This window comes from Amblyomma maculatum, unplaced genomic scaffold, assembly GCF_055883805.1.
Source record: "Amblyomma maculatum isolate TAMU_Amacu unplaced genomic scaffold, ASM5588380v1 scaffold_13, whole genome shotgun sequence".
Classification (NCBI taxonomy): domain Eukaryota; kingdom Metazoa; phylum Arthropoda; class Arachnida; order Ixodida; family Ixodidae; genus Amblyomma; species Amblyomma maculatum.
The window spans coordinates 22168232-22180260 of NW_028146738.1; the positions used below are offsets into that span (position 1 = coordinate 22168232).

The following is a 12029-nucleotide window of genomic DNA, read 5'->3' on the forward strand; positions in this document are numbered from 1 at the left end:
TCTTTGCGCAGGTCCCTCACATATTCAAGTTCGTAGCCATCAGCTTCTCCATTGCTTTTTCCAGTAGCGTATCTGGATTTCTTCGACGTCGAAATGCCTGCCAGCAGCTCGGTTGCCATGCTCCAGCGCATAATCAACAGCCTAGAGCTTGAACACGGCGGTGTAACTTGCATACCGCCCATGGTGAAATGGTGTAAACTCGCACAAAATCGCAAAGCACGCCACCGAATTGCAAGATGGCGAACGCCGCAAAGCGCGGTTTAATCAAGGAATCGTGGGAATGCTTTGGAATACATTCGCTGCAGGATAACTACAGATCGACCAACAGGCGGCTACCGCTATAACACTGCAGGACATGAAAACAAAAATGGCGGCGGAGGAAACTTTGGGGCGCGATCATTACGTGGGGAATATAAAAAATTTTGGCCCCAAAATACAGGGGTGTGATCATTACGAAAGTGCGATCATTATGCGATTAAATACGTTATGTTTGTTTCATGCTTGCATACTGTATATTGCAGAAAATTAGGTCCCTTCTCTTTGGGCACCCTGTTTGTACTTAATGGCTTTACACACTGCATAAGTTTTGGGTGGCATGTGTCCAAGGTCACAGCGACTAAAGTACATATGGTTAACCTGCTTCCTGTAGTGCCTTTACCTTGCCTTGAAGCATGCATTGATGTCCTATTAAAGACTCTAATCATATCTCTTCAGATTTCAGGTGCCACTTGAAGACTCTTTTTTGTAGAGCACAAGAAAATCTTATAGAAGTACCTGTTTGTATTGTTTGTGGTTTTTCTTGTCTTGAAACATCACTAAACTTCAGAAGTTACTGGATACAATGCAGATAATGAAGTTGTGCATTGCACTATTTTGTATAAAGCTAGCAGTCTTTATCAAATTTTGTCATTCTCATTGTTGCAGTGGTACTGCTTGAGGTATGTGTGAAATATTAACCTTCATTTGTTATAATTCTGGATACAATTTACTGCCGACTATGCGTAGTGAGCAGTCTACACTGCTGAATATCTTTACATACCGCTGACCATGCTGAAACCAAACTGCTGTGGTTTTTAGTAAATGAACAGTCAACCAGTTTGCTTCAGTACAATAGGGGGATACATTTGCTTGGTAGTATAGATTTGGTCTTGTTTGGAAGACATGTGTTCACAATTTTTTGTCTATGGCTTGGCTTTTGCGTTGTGTTTGTACGTGTTTGTGCATTTCTTGGGGTTTTTTTAGGAATAAAGTTTGTAATAATAATGGTTTATTAACCGTTGCAGCTGCGCCAGGAGAAGGTTCAGCTGGAGCAGAGTTTGGAGCAGGAGCAAGAAGCACTTGTAAACAAGTTGATGCGGAAGATTGAACGCCTTGAGGCACAGACTTTGGCCAAGCAAGCCAATCTGGAGCAGCTGCGTCGAGAAAAGGTGATCTTTTTTAATTTCTTTAATTGGAACTATGAAACTTGGAGCAAAGAGTACAGTTGGAAAAAAGCTTTGCATGGACGTTTTGCTTGAGAGAATGTTGCAGGCATTGGTACCTGCACCAATGCCTCCTACAGGGGCAAATATAGTGTCACTTTCAATGAATAACGCTTGCCTTTAGTGCTGTTTATGCAGTGTCACACAACCTTTTTGGCACTTGCTGCAGAATGCTCTCACCTCCAAGGCAGTTCAGCAAATTTGCTTAAATGCACTTCACTAAACTGCGCCAGAAGACTGACCTTAAAAGCACCACAAAATAATGAAAAAATATCCCCCTCTTCTGAAGAGATTAAACGAACACAATAGGAGGGGGCCCTTTCTTGGTTCCACAAACATAATCAAGATGGTGACTAAAGAAAACCGTGGCCACTAGAAGTGTGCAATACAGTCTGCACTGTTTTAGCAAAACTGGCTTGCAAAGACTGCTTCATTGCGGCCTTTGCCTTCTTAGTTACATCAAAACTGGTGAAATGTTCCTCGGAATGCAACCAGAAATGCGGTGAATGCATTTCTTCCCCAGCTTGTGGTCTTTTGGACCATGGCGCCAATTTCGGCGAGCTGATCATGCAGCTTGCCATCATCAGCCTGTCAAGCGCACATGGCGTTTTACTTTTAGCCCCACTCATGGACTTTTTGAGATCTAACTCGAACTCACCAGACATTCAATATGCATTGTCATTCAACCTGCGCCACTGTACAACCTCTTATGTTCTTTTGCGGGGTGTAGCAATGCATACTCCATGCAAAATGGGAGCTGTTGTTGACGCTGTCGAGCAGTAGAGTGGCCGATAGGTAGAGTGCATGGGCAAGAAGAGTGCACGCACATTGGCTTGGATTTGTGCCTATTGGGAAGAAAACCTGGGCCATGGGGCACTGCGCCGCTCTGTGCGTCAGCGCCCTCCATGGAGACACCGTCAAAACCTCCGCGTAACGCGGCCGCGTTGTCTGCTCCCCGCCGCATCGAAACGTATGCTGTCGTCTGTTCCGCGCTGCTTTCCAACACGTGTTTGCGCACGCGCGCTCGGTTATTTCTCCTCTCCTCCGGCTGCGTTCTGGCCACCGTCGCGCTCCAAAAAAAGGGGGAAAAACTGGAATGAAAAGTTTCGCAAAACTTGTGTGGAAATGGTAACGGGATGGTTGTCGGCTTTTTTTTTTTAGGTATCTCGTACCGGTTGTATCTCGCATTCTGTTCGTAACTGGCGGTGCCGCAGCACCCATCGCGGAACCACGACGTCCTCAAGAAACAGATATACGTCAATAATGCCATCACTTGGCGCTTATAAAGGAAAAACGCATACGTCAATTGTTCTGTCCTCATATGCGATCCTGCTTCGGGAGCTCAAAACTGCGCATTCGCTAGAGGAGATAACTGAATTAGGAATTGCACAGCGTAGCTGTGGAATTAAGAAGACAAAGGTTTCCGTGGAGAGATGTTCCCGCCAGCATGGAAAGTCATCGGGCATTTCCTTGCTCTTCGTCTCATGGAGAGAGGAAACTGCCGCAAAAATGGCATGCCTCGGCTTCTCTTCAGTGACCTAGGTCATTAAGAAACCCCTCATCGTTAAAGGTAGAAGGGCACTGATTTCGAATGTCAGCGCCGCAGCAGCGAACTTTCCCTGACCGCTATCAGCAGGAACCAAAGGGTAAGGCGGCATGCTTTGTGCCTTTGTAGGAAACTCGTCCTAAACGTGCCGAAAGCAGGCACCACGGCGCCGGTAGCATCGCCTAAAACGTCTGTCCCCAAAGAGTTGAATAGGCCTCTTTCGAGTGAGCAGTCACAAATGGAAAGGAAGCTCCCCAACCAGCGCCCGGAGCACTTGTCACTGTGTACACGCATATTAATTCTCAATGAGAAGGCTGGACCCTTCATTCTCTGAACAACATGGACAGAGACATCAAGAGGTGCCGCCTCAGGGCCTTCAAAATACCTGTCGCTAGCCTCTGCCTTCGAGTAGCAAATTCGCGTTCATGTTTTTTTTTTTTTTTTTTTTTGTCTGATCCTGCCAACAAGAGTTCTTTGAAACAGTGTCAAAATCATAATTTCTCGCTTTCGAAAGCACCAATAGGAAACATGCTTCCAGCCAGCCGCCATGTCAGCCGGGGCACAGAAAAAAGCAAAAATAAAAAATCCCACTGGCAAAGAGTGCCGGCTTTGCGTGCGCAGACGTGCGTCCATCTCCCCTCGTCCTCACTCTCCTTCTCCCGCTCCGCGTGCACATGCGGCGGCCTGTGGCACGCGCTCCCGAGCGAGCGGGCTGCGCAGACTCCGCAGACAGCTGTGCACAGTGCGGGCGCGGATGCGCATTGGTTTTGTAGTTCTTCTCCGCTTCGCTAGAAACCGAGCGCTGGCGTCACGGAGCAAACTCCAGCTTTGGTTCTCCATACTGACGGAAGTATGAAATTCGCAGGAAAGGGGGCGGGGCGCTCACATAGGAGGGGGTGATTAGGCAGTACAGTTGCCGACCGATTTTGTGGACCCTCAAGGGGCCGAAAATAGCGTCCGGAAAATTAGGCAGTCCGAAAAAACGAATTCCTGCAAAACAAAGACACTTTTTTAGCGAGCGGCTTGAAAAAGTGGTGAGTATGCCTCTGCGGAGTGCTATGTTGCCGTACAAGTAAGCTGGCTTGTACGTCGGCAAGGCTGACATTCTCGCTGTACGCAGCCGAAAGCACCATCAGAGCTCGGGTTAGTTCAGTGCTAGTTGGCAGCACAGCCTCTGGCTCCTCACTGTCGGAGCCCGAGTCATCACTTTCCAGCACCTGGCAAACAATTTCGTCGTCGGTGAGTTTAGGGCATAGCTCGCTGTCAGCGTTAGCAAACTGCTCCAGCGTCACTTCCATGGGATGGCTTCTGCAGTGCGCAAGTGCTCGATGAGATCAGCACATAAAGACGGCTGATGGGACTCACTGGCGCTATCATCGGATGATGATGACAGTTCATCTCTGATCGTGTAACCTGCGTGGCGGAAACAATTCCACAGTACTTTATAAACGAAACAAGAGTTCTGGAGCACCACATGAAATACAGTAAACATCGTCATAATGCCTTGCACACCTGCTTTGCTAGGCAGTGCCACCTTCATTTTGCCTGGAGTTGCTAGCGCATCAGAGAGGGGAAGGGAAACAAAGTGTGAAACTGGTGGATTCTTGCTGCAGTTTAAGCGGCCAGGTGCCTAATCATAATAGAGAATTATTAGAATATGTTCACCGGCTTATTAGCTGGCACAAGTTGTCTCCGTGGGATATACTAACCCACTGTCTTCTGGAGCCGGCTATCAGATGGCTCGGAGAATGTGTTTTTTGACGTTTTGCACTAAGTGTCAGCGTCTGAGGGTTTTTTTTATATACAGTTGAACCCCGCAATGACGAAATTGCCGAGGGCGAGAAAATATTTTGTTTTCGCGAAAACTGGACTGTTGAATAAGTACGAACCTGAGCCTGCGGAAGTGAAACTTTATTGAAAAAAAATTCAGTTGTGGTTTAGCTCTGAATTGCAAAAGCAATGGCGAAAGGTTCTTTTGCCTGCTACATTATTCCTCTCTGTGCCTGTGTGTCGTAGTGGTAATGAGAATTCAAATGGTTCTGGCAGGCTGATTCTGATATCACCCTCCCGTATGACAGCAGCGACTCGAGTTGGCAGCTACTGCCCGTGGCATAGGGGTAATGTGAATTCAAACGTCATGGCAGGTTGATTTTTTTATGAGGGACCACGGACACTGCACACAGTGACGAGCGGTTAGACCTGCCGTAGTATTGCTATCGCAATAAAAGTGTGATCGTCGTTTGCCTTTTCTTGATTTGCAGCAGTGTCAAAATCTTGCTCTCACAACTTGGCAGGCTTTCCATTGCAACATCGTTGTGATTTTGTATCGCAACATCATCAGTGTCTTTGATGGCAGAATTTCATAAAACAATCCAGTTCTGTTGGCATTGTAAATGTCTCTTTGATGTCTTTGTACGTTTTTCGCATCCAAGTTGATGCTGATTCTGTGTCAACGCTTGCCGATTCACCCTAGAGTATTTTGGCAACAATGTCATGTGGTCCCTTGTCATGCCCTAGCTGGCACGCGAAGCCGAGAGCTTTTAGCTGCACCAAAATTCCGCGAACAGTTGTACCTTGTTTGCTCTCTGTTCCAAGAACCAGGCCTTGGCTAAATCTTCAAAAGTTGGCATTGTCACAGTCTTGTGCTGCACACGTGCTCCATTCTTCAAGGCAGCCAAGATGTTGTCTTTGCACTTCAATATCATCGACAGCGAACTGCACGGAATTTCAAACTTTTGCGCAATATTCATTTTCTTCCTTCCTTTAGCAGCTTGATCGATGAGTTCTGCCTTTTCTTAAAGTGTCAAAAACTTCTGCTGGTCGGAGGAAGTATCTTCTCAGCACGTCGCCATGGCAGACAGAAAAAGAAAACAATGGATGTGTAGCCTGCTGGGCCGCAACCAACATAAACATCCGTGATGAAGATTCGGTTGTGCCCGTTTGAACTGGTTGGTAACAATTCAGAGCCCGCCAAACGACAGGTGCACAGTCATCATCATCAGCAACCTTAAACATACATGGCCACGTCCATAAATGTGCTTATTGGTAGCATGGAAGTGCCGAAAATGTTAAGTGGTGTACTAAAACGTGTTCCAGTGCTTTAATTTCCTGTTATCGAACAAAGAAAACGTGGACTGCTACTTCAGAAACCTTCGTTGTGAGACGAAGTCGGAAAGTGTTTCGTTGTTGAGAGAAATGAAATGCATTGAATCTTATGAACTTTGGCTGGGGCCGCGAAAATATTTCGTTCAGTCGAAAAATTCGTACTTTTGGTTTTCGTTATTGTGGACTTCAACTGTATAAAAAAAGACTAAAACATTTGCACTCCCCTCTCGTGAAAGCCCTGGCACTGTGGAAAAATTGCAATTTGACAGCGGATTCATCGCATTGGCTGTGCAGTGAAGCTTCCTCAATATGTGACGGGGCTGTTTAGTGAAAAGGCACTGCTGCTATTTTGTTGGGTAGGGAAGGGTAGCAGAGCCCTTTACAACAATAATAATGTAACTGGTTCACTGTAAAGGAAAGGTGCAGTATCTGCCACACTTGCTCTGTGGACACCTGAACCGTGCCTTAAAGGAAGGGACGAGTGAAAGTTAAGAGAAAGAGGAGCCGTAGTGGAGGACTACAGAGTAATTTCGATCATCTGGGGATCTTAAAGGTCCACAGAAATGATCACCAAGAAGGGTAAACAATGCCATAACACTTGATAGATATTGAACCACCCATCATTCTCTCGGAAAAATTTTCGATCTAGCTTCTGCAACACCAGAGATATCGGCGATTAAAAATGACCCTTCCAATTTTCCCTCTCAACTCTTACGCCGAAGGGAGTCATAAAAAAATAAAGAATACAAGTAAGTTGAAAGCTCTGCCCAGAAACACGTAACTTCGACGAACTTCCGGTTGCCGCTCGCTCGCTGGCGTACTTGGGTCACCTCGTCCTCGCTCGCACGCGCCTGAGGAGTTTGCCAGTTCTCGCAGCATAACCGCGTTTTAGCGAAACCGTTGTTAGGCCATGTTACACGGCGGACCAAACCATGGTTACACCACTAACCGCGGTTATCGCAAACCGAACTTGGTGACCTCGGTTTGTGTTGTTAGTTGAGGTTATGGCGGCGTCTGTTGACGGAGGCTACTCGGCTCCCGAGTGCGGGAAATGTACGAGCGGGTCTGCTTCGCAAAGTTATTGATTTGCCCATTGTATCACGTTTAAAGATTGATGTATAGAATATGCAGTGTCTACTGTGCCGCCCGACGTCTTCGATTACGGCTGACAGCGCAGCGACTGCGTACTGAAGCCTTGTCCTGACTGCAGTATTGTTTGAACGGCTTGTTGCTAAGCAGAACATCAAAAAATGCGCGGCCTTAGCTGTAATGAAAGTACACGAGTTTGCAACGCTTGCATTGGGGGATGCCGCAAGCAGGCTCAGATAGTATGTTACTTTACCACGGGGGTGGCGTGCGCGAGCGTGGTGAACGACTGCGCCGTGCAGGACAGTTCCTAGTCGTCGCTAGGCCTAAGTTGTTTCGCTTTGAAGCCGCGGCGGTCGCAGAGCTAGTACGAGCAGAGCGGATGAGCAGAAACTAGCTTTATCACGGCTATCGCTCTTACTAGCAATTTGCTGCTGGTCAGCGATCCTCACAGGGGCTTCATACTTGATATTCGGCTCAGTATTCCAGGCGCAGACAGCCGTCATGCAGGTGTTCATTAGGATAAATTAAAAATATTATTGAAATCATTAAAAATTAACTGAGGAGACTTCTGAGCTCTTCTTTTTATTGCGGGAATTCAACATCCTGGCTCCCACCTTGTTTAATTCACCTCAGAAATAAGTGGGTTCTACCAAAGTACGGAGTAGCTTTCCGGCAGTCACGTGGCATCTTGCTGCTTTGCTGTTGATGGAGTAATATGCAGAGTGATCTTCGAAAACAGTCTACTTCCTTTGGGCTTGATTTTTTTTTGTGTGATATTTTCTCTCAGCCACAAATATATATACAGTGAAAGCTCGTTAATTCACAACTCGTTAATTCGAAATTTTGGATAATTCGAAATAGTCATCGTGGTCCGGTCCGCAGTGCATAGAAGTCTATGCGCGTAACAGCTCGTTAATTCACTCAAAAATTGGCGCTGCCACCCATAATTCGAACTGCGCGCCGCCAAGCGGCGCTGTTAAAAACCATCGTTGGAAGCTTTCACGGCAGAACGATAGATGGCACAACCATCGGGGCGCCGCTAGGGTGCTGGAACAAGTACTAAACAGCCTTTCCTGCCGCGACTCCTTCGAGGAACGACGTTTTAGTGTTATCGACCACGGTTTCGTGTTGCATTTCGTGAGCCCTCGTTTTGCACGCCGCTTGTTGTGAGCTTGTGTCCGCGAGATGTGTTCGCGTGGGAAATACTGTGCCAAGATGGTGAAGGAGAAAGTGGCTATTTTACGCGAGGTGGATGAACGGAAGGCCAGCAAAGTGGAAATCGCGAAAAAGCACGGGATTCCACCAAGCACGTTGTCGACGTACGTCCGAAATAGGAAGGCCATCGAGGATGCCTATGAAGCCGAAGATTTCGCCAGCAACAGAAAAAGGCTTCGGTTAGCCAAGTATCCGGAAATTGAGACCGCTGTGATCACGTGGGTGAAAGAAATGAGAAGCGCTGACATTCCACTGAGCGGCCCAATTATCATGGCGAAGGCGGCCGATTTCGCCCTGCGCTTGAATGTGGAAGATTTTGTCGCCTCCGAAGGATGGTTTCACCGCTTTAGAGACAGACATAATCAGAGGGGGAAGAAGACTCCCTGCGTCGCATTCGCATGCTAGAAGACCGAGTGAGTACGGTAGCCCTCAGAGAGAAGAAGCAGAAGATGATAACAGACTTTTTTGCTAAATAAATGTTTTTCGTGCCCTCCGGGCATCAAACGCCTTCATTTTTGCTCACTTTCATTAGTTCGAATTTTGGTTAATTCGAACTGGCCTGGCGGCCCCGTGGAATTTGAATTAACGAGCTTTTACTGTATCAGTGTTTTTAACATTGTGTCCAAAAACATCAGTAAAGATTACTGTGTGTGGCTTCACATATTATTGTACAGTCGCCGACCGATTATTCGGACCTCATGGGGATCGCCGAAAAATCCGAATAAACAAAAGTCCGAAAAAACAAAATGAGAACAAAAAAGAAAACTTTATTTCTATGCACTGGCATGCCCTATGCATATATTCAGGCCCTGCAATTGGCTGGAAAAAATTGTGAATACGCTGCTGGACGCTCTTCCGTTTGCTAGCAATCAGATCGGCTTGAATCTCGGAAAGGGTCGTGCTGTCATTGTAGGCAGCTGCAAGCATCGTCACCGCATTCACAAGGTCCGCGTGCGACGGTAGGTGGTGCGTCGTCCTCTGACTCAGATTCGTCGTCAGGCGGGGCAGCAGACACCTGATGAATTATCTCATCATCGTCCAGCTCCGCGCATGTGAGTGCTGCACTGTCGGCATTTGATAAGTTCTCAAAGGTGACTACGTCTAGGATCACCCTGCCGCCACTGCGCAAGTCTTGCAGCACATGTTGTTCGCCATCTGTAGGAAGCATGTCAGACGGGAGATCCTGGACCGTAGCATCCGCTTCACCAACTTCAACAAATCCAGCATGCCGAAAGCAGTTTAGGAGTGAGGCTGCTGTCACTGCCTTCCAGGCGTCAGCAAGCATGCTGATCGCCGACAGCAGAGTTACAGCCTACTGCTTGCCGGCGTCAATGCACAGGACCATGCGGCTCGGCAAGCGTGCTCTGTATAGCACCTTCAAATTTTTAATCACACTCTGGTCGCTCGTTGTGTTTGGTGGCAGGAATTCCAACTGAATGGATTCCAGGTCATCAATGTGGCCATGTGCACCGCAATTGTCTACAAAGAATACAGTCAAACCCGGTTATAACGAACTGCATAATTCAACACAATTTGTTCGCTATATAAAGTATTTCGCTATAACCGAACCCGTTTATAGCGAACTTCAGTACCAAATTCGTTATACACGATGTCCAGAACAGCGCAGTGAAAACGCACTAACTAAAGAAAAACCGTGTCGCTCACCATGAATCTACAAAAGAAATTTATTGCAGATAAATGCTCACTTATTTGCAGTAGGCAGTGACCTTCGCCTGAACACTGCGTTTAACTCCATCAGCAAGAATCGCACTTTCCACACGCGACATCATTTCCACAAACTCCAGTCCGCTTCCTTGTATTCCGGAGCAGTATCGGTGCAGCAGATCGGTAGCAGCGAGGTCTTCGTGCAACGTCTGGCGAGGGTGATCGTCTTCCGGCGGCGGCTCCTGGTTCTCCTCGTACGCACCAGATGCCAGCATGTCGGCAACAATTTCCGAGTCCAACGGGCTCGCTGTCGAGGCTACGTTGTCGTCAACAGTGAGAAAATCTTCCAGGGCAACTCTAGCTTGTCTAAAAGCGGTAGGGCACGCCGCTGCTTCATCGTCATCTTGCAGGATGTAGCGCCAGAATGCAAGTCAGCAGCAACGTAGGCACGTCCAGAATCGTGAGGATAGCAGCAGCACGACTTGCAAACGCAAACAAAGAAAGCTCTGAGGATGCGGGAAAGTGCGCCACTGACGTGTTCGTTGTCCGGAGGCTGCCTTCTCTTCGAAGATTCTCCCCTTCCCTTCGCCCAAACTTGAAACCAGTTCTGGCCGGTGTTTCTTCTTTCTCGAAGCGCAATAGGTCCGGAGCTGCTGGCACGTCTTTGATCACATGGTAGGCAGCTGCCAAATAGGAGCGCTGCAAAGAGAGGCTGGCCGATGGCGCGGATTTTAAAGGCTACTCACGCTACTCCGGGCTACGGCCGCGCATGCGTACAGGAGGGTCCCTCGTGGAAGCTGCTGTAGAGAGCCCCTCCTGCGTTTTACGGAAGCGCGGCACGGGCCGAGGCCGCCTGGAGACAACGCGGAATCGGCGCAGAAGCACCCTAGTGGGCGCGTGACGACGTATGCGCTGTGTGAGACCTTCGGGAACAGAGCCGTTGCCAATCCCCCTCCCATCTGACAACGGCATGCACTAGAAGTATTGCGACCCGGCAGCGTGGGGGGGCTGCCCGGAAAGTACTCGGAGCCGGCACAAACGCCCGCCCGTAGGCGGGCGTTTGGCGACCTATTGCGCGCGCTGAGTTTGCTATATCCGATGTGTAGTTCGTTATAAAAAATACATTTTATGTGCATAATGCTAGCGGAAATTCGAGTGTTCGGTATAAAACATAATTCGCTCTATCCGAGTTCGTTATATACGGATTTGACTGTAACACCTTGCGTTTTTGGGCCCTGAATTTCTGGTTCAGCTTGCGTACATAGGCAGCGAAAAGATGCTGCGTAATCCAAGCCTTCGAGTTGGCTTCATACCACACGGGCAATGTTTTTACCCCCTTGAAGCTTCTCGGGCTCTTTGATTTCCCAGTCACAAGAATCGGGAGCTTTTCGTTTCCCGACATGTTGCTGCCAACTATCACTGTGACCCGGTCTTTGCTATGCCTTCCGCCGTGGCAGGGGTTGCCAGACACGGACAGTGTCTTCTCTGGTAACATCTTATAAAAAAGGCCTGTTTCATCACAATTGAAGACATCAGGCGAAAATCGGTCCAGCAGCGACTCCAGTCTGTCGGAGCGGTAATTTGTTACAAAATTCTGGTCCACGGCACCACTCTCGCCACACATCTTCTTGAAAGTGAGGTCGTACCTCTTGTTTCAGAAGATCGCCCGACACTGGGATCCTCTTTGCAACTGTCGCACACAGCCACATGTGGAGCGCTTCTTCGAGCTTCGGGTGGCTGCCCTCTCTGAAATTTTTTTTTTTCCAGCACTGGAAGAAGACTTCAATGATTCGTTCAAAATCTTCATTTTGTTTTTCATATAGTCCGACACAGTCTGCTTCGAGATGCTGAACTCCCGGGCAACTTCGTTCTGCAGGCGGCCATTCTGCACTTGATGGATCACGGCGATCTTCTTCGCCATTGTCATC

General features: G+C 48.0%; 1 protein-coding gene across 1 annotated transcript in view; it reads left to right on the plus strand.

Moving 5' to 3' along the window:
- LOC146172347 (coiled-coil domain-containing protein 6-like) overlaps window positions 1–12029 on the plus strand; it is a 54995-nt gene that overhangs the window by 13469 nt on the left and 29497 nt on the right. The window contains exon 3 of the mRNA XM_084585939.1: window positions 1284–1427. Coding sequence (XP_084442065.1) covers window positions 1284–1427 — 144 coding nt within the window. The remainder of the gene's footprint in view (window positions 1–1283; window positions 1428–12029) is intronic.